General features: G+C 34.7%; 1 protein-coding gene across 2 annotated transcripts in view; it reads right to left on the bottom strand.

The window, feature by feature from the left end:
• The window catches only part of LOC123014596 (carboxyl-terminal PDZ ligand of neuronal nitric oxide synthase protein), a 46635-nt gene that overhangs the window by 6307 nt on the left and 28073 nt on the right, over positions 1-12255 (bottom strand). The window contains exons 5-6 of one of the 2 annotated variants that reach the window (XM_044413790.1): positions 11824-11988; positions 4126-4297 (exon numbers count right to left, since the gene is read on the bottom strand). In XM_044413790.1, coding sequence (XP_044269725.1) covers positions 4126-4297; positions 11824-11988 — 337 coding nt within the window. Of the gene's footprint in view, positions 1-4125; positions 4298-4375; positions 5437-11823; positions 11989-12255 lie in introns of those variants that run through there. The other variant, XM_044413789.1, reaches the window with a different exon arrangement.

The following is a 12255-nucleotide window of genomic DNA, read 5'->3' on the forward strand; positions in this document are numbered from 1 at the left end:
TACAATGTGTTTATAATTATAAAGTGGTGTGAAGAAAAAAGAGTTCTAAGATTGAAAGGTTGTGTGTAGAGCGTTTTATTAAAAATGTTATCATCTTACAAACAGTTTTTTTTTATAAAAGTCTATGAAGATAATTTTGGCAGTGCGGTAAAACTGTCACTTTACACTCGTCTGTGCGTAAAATGCTCAGGCGACTGTAAATACAGTCTTTCAATAGGTGTCAATTGTACGTTAATTTGACATTTACATGTCAGGAGGCCAAAAATTAAATTACCCAGTCACTTAATTTTTCAACGAGCGCATCTGCGCCTAAACAGTAAATATGAACATCAAAAGAGCTTAACGCAGACCCAATTTCAAATTTAGAATTGACAAAGAAGATGCAAAAATGCGTAATATTAGTAGGTGACGTCAATGATGATGCACTTAAGACTCCTCATTGTTGAGATGAGATTGCTAACGATTTTTAAAATAGAAGGAATCAAACAGCTGTTTCCGTAGCTAATTTCGATAGAAAACGATCTTTTGAAAAGTTTTTATTCCGGGAATCCATTAGTGTCTTTAAAATGGCCTGACTTGATAACAAATGAATTGCTCGAGAGAAGAAGACCAGTGATATATCACTACCTCCAAAGAGGTTTTTCTAACACATCGCGATAATGGAAATGAAACTTTTCCGAAACTAGCGTCAAATGTGAACTTTCAGGATTGATAGGTTAGGATTAACTCGTTTTTTCTTGATAGTATAGCTTTTTTATACCGGCTGTTGGGCCAAACGGCCAAAGCTATGGCTTTCAATAACACAAAGCTTCCGAACTTTTCGCTCGCAGAATATTTTATTTTACTTAAGGGTCATCAGAATAAAGTGCGTTCTGAATGAGTGCTCTATAGACATACCACTTTATCACAATTCTTATCGGGTTAGCGATAAACTGGCGTGCTTAAAATTCACAAAAATGAAAGTTAATTTGCCTTGGCTAGTGTAAAGTGGATTATATTCCTGATACAAATTTGGCTCCACTGTTTTAAAATTAACTCTGCGATAAATAAACAAAGATGTGTTTAATCTTGTTCACTGACCACGGAAGTTATTGCGGAAATGTCTTTTGATCTACCCGTCAGGAAAGTGACAGTGCTTCTGACATTTTCTTGTTTATCTTAGAAATTTCAAAAGCTTTTGCCAATATAGATCATGTAAAGTAGACAACGAATTTTCTAACTTACGATCAATATCCCGGAAAAAAATGGGCAAATGGCCATTAAATTTTTCTCACGGTAAAAGTCTAATTAATGAACAAAAACAAGATTTTTTATTTTCAAAACCAAACCGTAGAAAGATTCATTTACTTTTAATTGTTTGTATACATTCGAGAGTGTCAAGGAAATGACGACTGAAAGATATCAGTAACAAGAGAACTTTTACAACTTACAATTTTCGAAAGAGTTACATAGTGCAGAAAATCTTGTTTGTGAAAAATTACGTAACGCATCTTATTGACACACAAAATCGCATTCAACACTGAAAAAAAATCTTATTCTAAGGCGTAGTTTCACCGATTTGTCACTTGGACCAAACAATACAAAACATGTATTTTAAAATCTTTAAATTTTTATTTTTGTCTCTACTTTCTTTATATTTTGAACTCAAAGAACAATTTCGCTGTACTTTTTTTTAACAATAAACCATTCAAAGTTTTTAAAAGTTTTAATTTTATTATTTACTGACTTCTGAGAACAAAAAACTTTCAAAACCAGACTTTATTTTTGGTAATAAACAAAATAATCAATATCGCTCTTGCGAAAAAAGCTTTCAGTGCATTTGTTAACTTTGTCAAGCTAACAATGTAAGTGAGAACTAATTAGTTGCTGGTTGACAAAGCAGTGTTTACGGAAGGAAGCTCGATATCGGATGTAAATTTGGATTACGTCACCCGGAATCAAGACTCTCTCTACCATATTGTTTCAGCTTGAATTAAACCTGCAAATAAAACTATTGTTGGCGGCACTTAAAAATCTCAAAACAAGTCGTAATTTTTACAGTGCATCGTAAAGACTCAATTTATTTTCATTTTCGTAATCCGAAGCAATTTGCAGACGTCCCGCATTTTTTGGCCAAGACTCTTCAATAATTCATTATTGAGACATTTCTGACAACGACGAGACAATTAGCTTGTTTCTCTGTCCTATCAATCGTTCCGAAATTTGCGTAATCAACTTCTAATTTTACGCTGACAAGTTTGTATTTAGAACAATTTTGCAAATGGCCGTTGAACCCCGTCTCACTTTCAAAAACGGGACATTGAGACACGATGAGCAAAAATAGAGAACACAATCCTGGTAACTGCTGAGTCCTCCAGGACAAATTCGGAGGCTGTCACGAGGAAAATTAGGGTCGTGGAAATGTACGAATTATTAATTTGCTAAGTTCGGTAGTTTGCTGATTGTTTAAGGAATGTCAGAGGTTGAACGGATGGAATGCATTGGAACAATTAAGGTAAAAGCGTTTTGCAATGTGCATAATTCTGTCGAGTGCAGCGAAACTTTGCCTATATGACGGAAGTTTTAGCAATGAAAATGCCAACTGAAGTGATTAATTCGCTGCAGTTAACGTGTGCGTTACAGAAATATGTTTAACTTTCAGAGAAGACAGGTTTTTATGTTTCTATTTAATTTTATATTAAACTATGTGTAATTGTAAATACGAAAAGTTATTTAAAAATTTCTGAAACGTCTCTTACAAATCCTTATATTTTTGTTGTAAATCTTCCACCAAATTACTATGCAAAAATGAGCTACAGTAAACAATAAATTAGGTTTAGGATTAACCTATAAAAATTAGATTCTTTTAATAATACATTTTCAACGCAATATTTGCAATTTTGAAAGCCGCCTTGATGACAAAATACGCAATTATGTTATAGAAAGTTTAAATATGAACAAATGAGAGTTAAATTTTTAATTTCAATTAAAAAATCGTGCTTTAGCAAGATGTAGCATTTTATTCCTTTAATCTCCTGTATTTGTTTACAAAGAAACCAGTGGTTTTACAAATTTGATTTATACTCGCTGCTTTATAATCAGGCAGCATAAAAATTCTTTTTGAAGTGTAAACAATTTCAGAAAATAAAAAGTAAAAAAATTAACCCAAAGCAATAAATACATACATCCACAAAACATAAACCTAAAAAATATAACGCACTCAAGAAAGAGCTTCAATTTTATTTTAACAGTTTTTCGTTTTACAAATCACGTTTTAGAAGATCAATAAACTCCAATAACTATTTTTGAATACGTTGGAGGTGAAGGATTACCTTTCAAAAATGAATGTTTGCTTTCAACACCTGCTTGTTATTTGATTAAATTTTTATTACAAATCCCACAATCCACACTTTACTTAAAACTTTACATCCACAAATAAATTATTAACAAGTTCTGAAAGCTCAAATAAACACTCACACGTTTGCCACAAAGTGCTACAAATTGAAGTTGTTTGTCGCCAAGTTAATTTTATTAATTGGAAAAAGACGTCCGAAGTGGCTTCACTGTAAATTACGAGTGACCAATAATTTTCTTAAAGCTCGAATTGTGACATCTTTAATGGAAAAACAAACAGGATGTGTACTTTTCCTGCCACCTCTCAGAACCATAACATACGATAGTGAAATTAAATTTGAATATTCCAAAACCTTTATAAACACTAACTCCACGTATATTATGCAAAACCATTTCTGTTCAACATCATAGCAATAAAAAATAAACTTAATTTAATGTATGTTATTAGACATGAAGCAAATGGACGCGAATCTGTTACGTCTTCAAACAAACAAAGTAAGAGTTTCAACGAGGATCTAATTCCCCTCTGATTGATTCGTTCGCACAACAATCGAAATTAGAAGAAATCCCATTTGATTGGCACTGTTTACATAAAAGACAAAAATCCGCTTTTTTCAGAAGTGTGCACTTGAACTAAATTTACCCGAGATATTTTAAACTATGTCGAGTCATCTGTTAATTTAATTAAGCGCGACCTTTGACAAAAACATCATTTCCGTCCTTAGAAAAGTCATGCGTTGGTTGAAATTAATCAATCTCAGGCGCTTTGACAGCCTAGCACAAAACTCTTACCTTTCTTCGGTTTATCACTCGTTATGTCACTCAATCGGTCGCTGAGCAAGTCTTGAGTAAGCGTATCTTGTTCGTCCTGATCAAAATTTTCGTTCTCAGGAGCGGTAATCGACAGTTTATGGCACACTTCGAACGCTTGACCTATTGTCCTCACCACGCGCATAGCTTGGCTCTGCAACAAGGAAAAAGACATTAACCACCGACACAAACTGCAATTTTAAATTTAGATCCAGGTGCAAAAAAGCGATACCTCCAAATCAGAGTCTTCAAAACTGGGGCTTCGATGCAAGATCCCATTGCAATAACTGGAACTTCTCTTAAGTCCTACTACTTCCAAATGAGTTTTCTGTTGCTCATGGCGACCCACAATTTCAGGCTCCCGAAACGAAAGCTTTTTTCGAGGCCTTTCCAGGGCCAAAGCTGCTGTTTCTCTTCCTTCACTCACTTTATCAACACAAACTGTAGCCGGTCTTGATCTTTTAATTGTTTCTTTTTCTTCATCAGAGTCTTGAGTGATCTCGATTTTGATCGGATAAGCACCAACCGAATTCTGCTTCTGGAGATTCCGTTTAGTGTGAATGTTAGTGTTGGCATAAACATGGTTTTTCTCTTTAGGACAATGCTTGAAAATGTAGTCGATGGTAGCTTGAGTCACTGTCTTCTTATGTTGGTCTCCATCTATTTTATGAGTCTTCAAAGTCTCACCCAAGTTAAATAACTTGTTCCTTGCTTTGGTTAGCATATCCTGCTTCTTCTTGACAACTACTTCTGGATCCGGCATGTCCAGACTGGAATGGCGTACTTTGACCAGTTGTGACTTCTTACTCATCCTTTCGAGACGTTTTAGGGCACGTTAAACGCTGATCTGTTCTCGGTGAGTTCTTCATTATTTTGAAGAACGTAAAGTTGCGAGAAAATTTCATGTTATTAAAACACAACAAACGTCGCGAATTATTTAAGTCAAGCGATGCTTCAGGTGGCCCGCCGCTAACAAACTGATTAGGATGGAGTTGGCAAGTAGCGTCGCGACGCTCGGCCTCGCAAATATACACCTAGACCGCTGTACTTGATTTTGTGAGCGTATTTATATCTATTGCATTTCACCGAATTTGAATTGACGCTTCGATAACTGGCGATAGCTGAACGAAATATGTGTGATGATGTGTGAAACTCGGACTGTTAAGAACCATTTCGAAGACGGTTTTATACAGGTTTCGACTTTTTTTAGATTTCATTCCACGAATAGTGTGTTGATTGTTTGCCACAAATAGCTGACAATTAATGGCTTCTAAAATGGTTGTTAACAATTAACGCTCTAACTGTGTGAGGAAAATACCGGCGTAGAACTTAGAAACTAGACCACGAAATTTTGTTTCTGAATCGCTCAAAAATTTGTCTTCCATATATAAATTGAATAAAAAAATGATTTTCAAGCTTTGAAATAATAGCCGTCTAGTTGGTGGTGCAAACTGATCGCCTTGGCTAAGAAATTCGCCAAAATTTTCCTGTAGGCTTGATATTTTTGGCACAACAAAATAAACACAAAAACTTTTAGTGGTTATTGATCCCACAGTACGGGTTCAGTGGGTCAGGTCGGGATTGGTTTGTCACATTTTTTAGCACTTGTTATGTTGGGAAATTTTTAGACAAAGCTACAACCCAAATTTTCTATTATTGGGACCAGCACGTTGTGAGGTATATTTATCTATTCTAAAATACATTAAACTAATTTATGTCAACATTAAAAAAATGTATGAAACGGTTGGTAAAAGTTTCTCAAGTAGAAAAATTCCGACGATAGAATATTTTGTTAATTTTGAAAAATGAGTATGTTTAGTATTTCTGGATATGTGTTAGAACCTAGACTTTCCTGCCAACGTGCCAGTCCAATCGTAGAAACACAGAATCTGTCACGAAACTTAAATAATTAAGAAGTTTTCGACTCGATTCTTTTTGATCCAAGATACTTGAAATAGTTTCAAAGTTCGCCTTGTTAAATTTAATTAAAGTTATGTAAAGTGTTTATTAAAGCATTTCCTATCATCATTTTTCGTTCGCCGGTAGCAATTTTCTAAACTAAGAAAACCGTCAATCAAATCCGTCTTATCAACAAACCAATTTCTCTAGAAAATATTGTGTACAAAAAGGCCCACAATTGCCGCATCATTTATAATCTGATTTATATTTTCCTTGACGCTTTTTAAAAAACAACACGCACAATAAAAAAGTCACTAAATTAGTTATTCTTGCCAATAGAATCCCACGACGAATCCAAAAAAAAACCGCAAGCACTTTGTTGAATCTTCGAAAAACCGCTAGAATTGCACTTGATTTCGGCTAACCACAACATAACATCATTTATTAGATGATAGCACCCACCATCTCAATGCGAACGAAAATTAGGCCAAGAATACAGTTTCATGTCGTTACACCACAAGAGTCGACAGGAAATTCACTTTCCGGCTTTCTGAAAACTTTAGTGCTTCGACACAAAGTATCACCTAATAAATTCTTTTTTATGAGACAAAACTTTTAAAGCTTTGATGTTTATAATCATGACTACAAGAATCACTCTGCCGACACCGAATCATTAATATTTTTGACAAAAAATTAAATAATGTTTGTAATACTTGTAATAATTGTTACGAATTCTCTGAAAGTGGAGATGAAAAGCTTTTAACAACCAAATATTTCGGATTTCCTTACACGTAGCGTAATGTCAAAATATGTGCGAAATTAGCCGGAATCGAGTTCAAGAAGGTTTAGTCTTTCAGCTGACACAGAAGAGCTTTCAGCTAAAGCTGTGGTATAGGCAACCAAATATTTGCTGGCTAAAAAACTCAAAATATTTAAAAAGTCTAGATTGACATGCTTCCGAGAATAAATGCAAGCAAGGAATGACAGCAGTGCAGCAGAAGCTGCATCGACCGCCATCGACGCAAGCCATAAAAATATTTATTGTCTTTAACACTCGATTGAACAAGCGGCAGACGCAGATGTATGAACAATAAAGACATTGTTAAAAAAAAGCAAAACAGATGAAAATAGACCAACATTTTTACTGGTCCGCCTAAGATAGCTGCGGTATTGGTCGAAAATTCGAAATTAGTTACGATAATTAATTGGTCAGCAATAGGTATTACTCGAGTAATAATTCGCAGTAGTACGCTGCCTTTATAGCTGATTCTATTGCCAATGTCTTAAATAAAATTGGTTCCACACCACGTTCCAAACTGCAACGTGAAATGCACTTGTGTATTATTTGCAGGTGTGCCAATCCATAAGCCAGTACAATGAGCAAATCTACTTTTAATTTATCGCTTGGCAATATTTCAAAAATTATGATTTATAATTATGTCTTTCTAGAAGTAAATTGAAGAGAAAATAGCTGACTAGTGACTGCGACAAACCGTGTTTCTCCTAACTACCAATAATCTAAAAAGTCAAGATTAATTGGCTACATTTTTCACAAATCGTCCTATTTGTCACTTAACATCAGTAAATTCGAGGAGTAATCAAAATACTGCCAACATAAAAAACTTACAAGAGTTTTATTAGCGCCGGTGTTATAAATTTATTTTTATGTTTATGTGTGCAAAAAACAGAAAGCTTTTAAAACGATCGCTGTGTAACGTGGAATTCAGACAACAAAAACCACTATTTTCACTACGCTATTAATGCAATAAAGCCGCTAATGTGAAAAGTTCAGCTTACGAAATGAGGAATTTACAATGTCATGATCCACTTTAAACTTACCAAATGTAATAAGATTTCCAATCTGGTGAATTTTTACCACGATCAACTTCGCCGACATCAGAGTCATTAGAAAGAGAGAAGTTTAAACGAGTCAAAAAGTCACGACATTAAACTGAAAAGGAAAAATTAAATGTCTTTCTAAAGTTTGCGAATCCGTGACAGGGAACGGCTCAAGCCGAGGTGATTAAATTAAGACGGTCCTTTTATTCGTTTTAAACCAAAAATGCGCTTTACTCTAAAATATGAAAAAGCGAAAAAACGGTCAGTTATTTATGGAGGAAACGGTAAGTTTTCAGCGACCACCACTGTCTCAATAATTTATTCGAAAATTCTCGTGCAGAAAGCACGACGATATTTATCGCAATTTTTGTAAAGAGAATCCGTAAATCACCACATCTGTTTCCGAGAATAATGTGTGAATATCTTGTAGAAACTTTAAGTTCACACGCAGACGGTCCAAATTTATTTTAAATCTGTTCTTTACTACCCTCACAACATTTCGGGTTGATTTCGGGAATATAGATGAACCAACTCTAACCTAGACCGATAAATCATTGAGCCATTGAGCATTGTGCCCTCAAATCTAATTACTCGTGGAATTACCCACATTTCGAGCTTGAATAGTATCGTAAAAAATTCAAATCCGTCCCTGCAATTGAATATGCCACTTAAAATTTTATTGTTCGTTTTACAGCGAAAATAAAAGATGAACGTCGCATTATAGAATCCAGACGACGACGGAAATCGATCAATTTAGTTGTTTTCATTACGAATTTAAAAATACGAGCCGAATTAAAACTCTCTTGTCTGAGTTATAATTTAATTATCGATAAAAATGTTTCGGCTTTTGCAAATGAATGAAAATTTCGTTTTATAAATCATTACATACCTAGCAAGAAATTTAATATTAAAGCAGGGTGGCATTTTGATTAATTAAGTCGAGGAACAGAGCAGGTGGCACAATAATAACATTTAATAATTAGAACAGTGCTAGAACTGTTTCTAGTCGGAAACACTCCCGGAGTTCATTGAATTTTCAACATGTGCACTCCCATTCATTCCTTTCCTCTTCAAATGTGTCGTAAAATGGAATTATCACATCTGAGCTCCGATTTTTGGTGATGAGTCGATGAGTTTCTAAAGCGAATCCCTTTAATGCTTCATTACGAAACTTTGAAATAATTTCATAATTCAAGGAAAGTTTAATTAGGAATTCTAATATCGTTTGTAATAAAAACTTTCAAAAGTAACACGAGATTAAATAGATTCAAACAAGCATAAATCTGACTGGAAGGTGCAGATAATTGCCAGAACAATTCGCTGGAAAGTAATTAAATCAACCTGGATGAAATGATTACAAAAATGGGATGAGAACAGAGCAAATATGAAGACTTTCAACGTTTCAAATCCGTTGCAACTAAACCCTTTATAAAACTTAATTGCGATGCTACGACCCGAACAGATAGAGAGCCATAAACATGGCCATCCATTGAGAATTTTCTTTAATACACATCAACGAAATAACGTATTTATGATTCAGACTATCCGTTTCGAGTCCAGTTGCAGTAACATTTAGGTTTCAATCGATATGCATCTGTCGTAAATTAGTTTCAACACCTACGGTTCTAAAATTAGTTTAGAATGGGCTAAAAGGCTGCAGGCGCTCGAACATGACAATGCCCTTAGTTCGCCCGCATAACGAGGGATGAAGGTAACAATCTGAATAGAGGATTTCCAGATTCAGCCTCCAGTTACTACCGATGAAAAAACAACTTCAAGGTATCAGATAGACCATCACAAAGAGAAATTGCTCGCCAAATCCCCTCATTGAAGCAGATTTATCTTATTTCCAAATTTGATAGATTACAAGCATCAGGAAAAAGTAAATGTTGACAGTTCCATTTGTTGCTGCATTCGTGATGCAGAACTGAGTTTACAAAATCTTTGGTGGAAAAGATAAAAAAGTGGAATCCGAGACGAGTGTTTCAAGTAATAAACATAGTTTTGAAAGTCAAACACGTGTCAGATAATTTCTGTGAGCTTTGTTACCCCTGTATGCATTTAGGAATACAAAGCTACTAAAACGAATTGCTGCAAATAAACCATGCAGAAATGTACTAAATGGAATTTGTAAACAACCGCATAGATTTGAATGACCACTGTGCATTGAGGATGTCTGATGTTGTTACGTAATTTCCAACAATAACGTGGTCAAGCAACGATGAAACAATAGGGAATTGGTTATAAGATTTTAGAATCATATTTCAAAAACGTAAAATGAATTTTCTTCTGAAAATTTAAATTACATACAACGTAACCAAATACAAATTAACTTATGAAATAAATAACCTTAATTTGAAGTCAAGAAATTTGAATGCAAACACTTGAATGAAATAAATGTGTTCTTTTACCTGAATTTGAGTTTTCTTCTAATCCGATAACGAATCGCTCGCAGTTCCCTAACTTGTACCAAACTTGGAAAGCAAAGAAAATCCAAGAAGTTCTTGAATTAGCCAAAAAGTAGTATCACGTCCTAGATTCCACGAATCGCTAATTTAATTAGTACACTCCAAACAAGCGTTTTCTCTTAGATTTTCCCCGATATTTATATAAATCCTCAACAAAATTAAACTAATCGTGTAAATGTTTGTCTGCTTTACTCTAATTACTCTAAATTTAAGTAAAGTGTCCATTTATTATACAACGTAGTTATGCGAATTTTCGCGAGCTTCCTTCACGTGCTTTCCGCCAAGGAAGTGGCTGTCTTTTTGTTTCAAATTAATGTCGTGTGTCTTTGGGGAGTGCTCTGCCAAGAGAGCACTTGCATCGTTTAAATTAAATTTTTGGCACATTTTCAGGGATACGGGGTGATGTCATATCGGTGACGTGTTGCTTATTTTGCTTTTATATTTAAATAACGATGGGTAATCGGGGTCCACGTGCAAGAAAGACGTCCGGAATCTATAATTGAATGATGCGAATATATAGGCCACTCATATTTTCGGCCCGAATCGATATTGTGCCAACGTCAACTAAATGAAACATGATGACAGGCGACAAGTCAAGCCACGATGTTCTCTAATATGGCACATCGACGCCAAAACAAAACATTCCGAATCCATCAAGAGCCGGAATTCGGAAATAGCTTGACGAAAGAGCCAATAGTCATACATTTCAGGATGTGACAGATGCATTATGAAAAGGAAGAAACGCGGAATTTGGCTTCGGCAGCTCGCTGACGGAGCTGAATACAAGAAGAGTGCTTGGACGTTTAGATGTCAGAACACTCAGAACAGTCTTTGGAATGTTTGAATGAATATTGCCACTTTGCTGTCTCACATTCATGTGAGGAGTTACTGACTGGAGAAAAATATCAAGAAAACAATTCGCAAAGCTTTTAAAATGCACCGCAATTGTATTTAAAACAAATCAGTTTGAACCACCAAAACAGGTAGGTACAGAAAAAAATAAAAATTTTAGAATTTTGCAAATAAATTATATCTTGCAACATATAGTAATTAGTGTAACCAAGTTGGTATAATAATTTCCAAATTATTTTTCACATAAAATTCTCTGAAAAAGGCTTGTAGCTAAAAACTGTAGATCAAAATTCCTAGCAGCGGCGCCTGAAAGATACGGATAAAACTCTTCGTATACACAATAAAGAAAACTCACACCATATCGTATATCACAGTTTCTAGATGTTTTATTTTTGAAACCGCAATTTCGTGATAAATAAAATAGATTTTACCATCACAAAAAATCAAAAAATATTTTTTTCCTATATTAACACGGAAACAACAAGACTGGAATAATGCGGAAAATGTGTTTACCAATTATTTGCACAAAATATCGTCCAACTAATAATTAAGCTTCGACAAGAAGGTGGGCGTATAGTTTTGGCAAATTTACAAAAAGATGACTTATAAATTTCATACTAACCTTTTTGTTCGATTTGAATACTGCACATTTAAAAACATTGGAAGCTCCATCCCTAGCTATATAACTAAATATTTTCAAGTCCTGAGAGTCGTGTGAGACGTAAAATATTCTATAGATGGGATGCGACAGGAGTAGAGGCTTTCCGTCGTCCAGCCAGTGTTTCCTCTGCAAAAAAAAACAAAGTTATCGGAGCGGAAATATTTAAATTGGACGAACTGCACGCATTTGTATGAAAGTTATTGGGACACAATCTAATAAGAGTTTTGTTGTAAATATTAACGCTTCATTAAGTTGCCCGTGTGGAACATAAACAACATAAATGGGAACTTGCGACCCAAAGAAAAATGTGTAGTGACAAAAGGAAAGCCCGGGAAAATAAAACTCTTTAATAAAAATCTAGTGTTTCCCCTTTCCCATCCAGCCCATTTGTTG

This window comes from Tribolium madens, unplaced genomic scaffold (assembly GCF_015345945.1).
Source record: "Tribolium madens isolate multiple individuals breed KSU strain unplaced genomic scaffold, Tmad_KSU_1.1 Scaffold_97;HRSCAF=244;Tcas5.2_LG3a, whole genome shotgun sequence".
Classification (NCBI taxonomy): Eukaryota; Metazoa; Arthropoda; class Insecta; order Coleoptera; family Tenebrionidae; genus Tribolium; species Tribolium madens.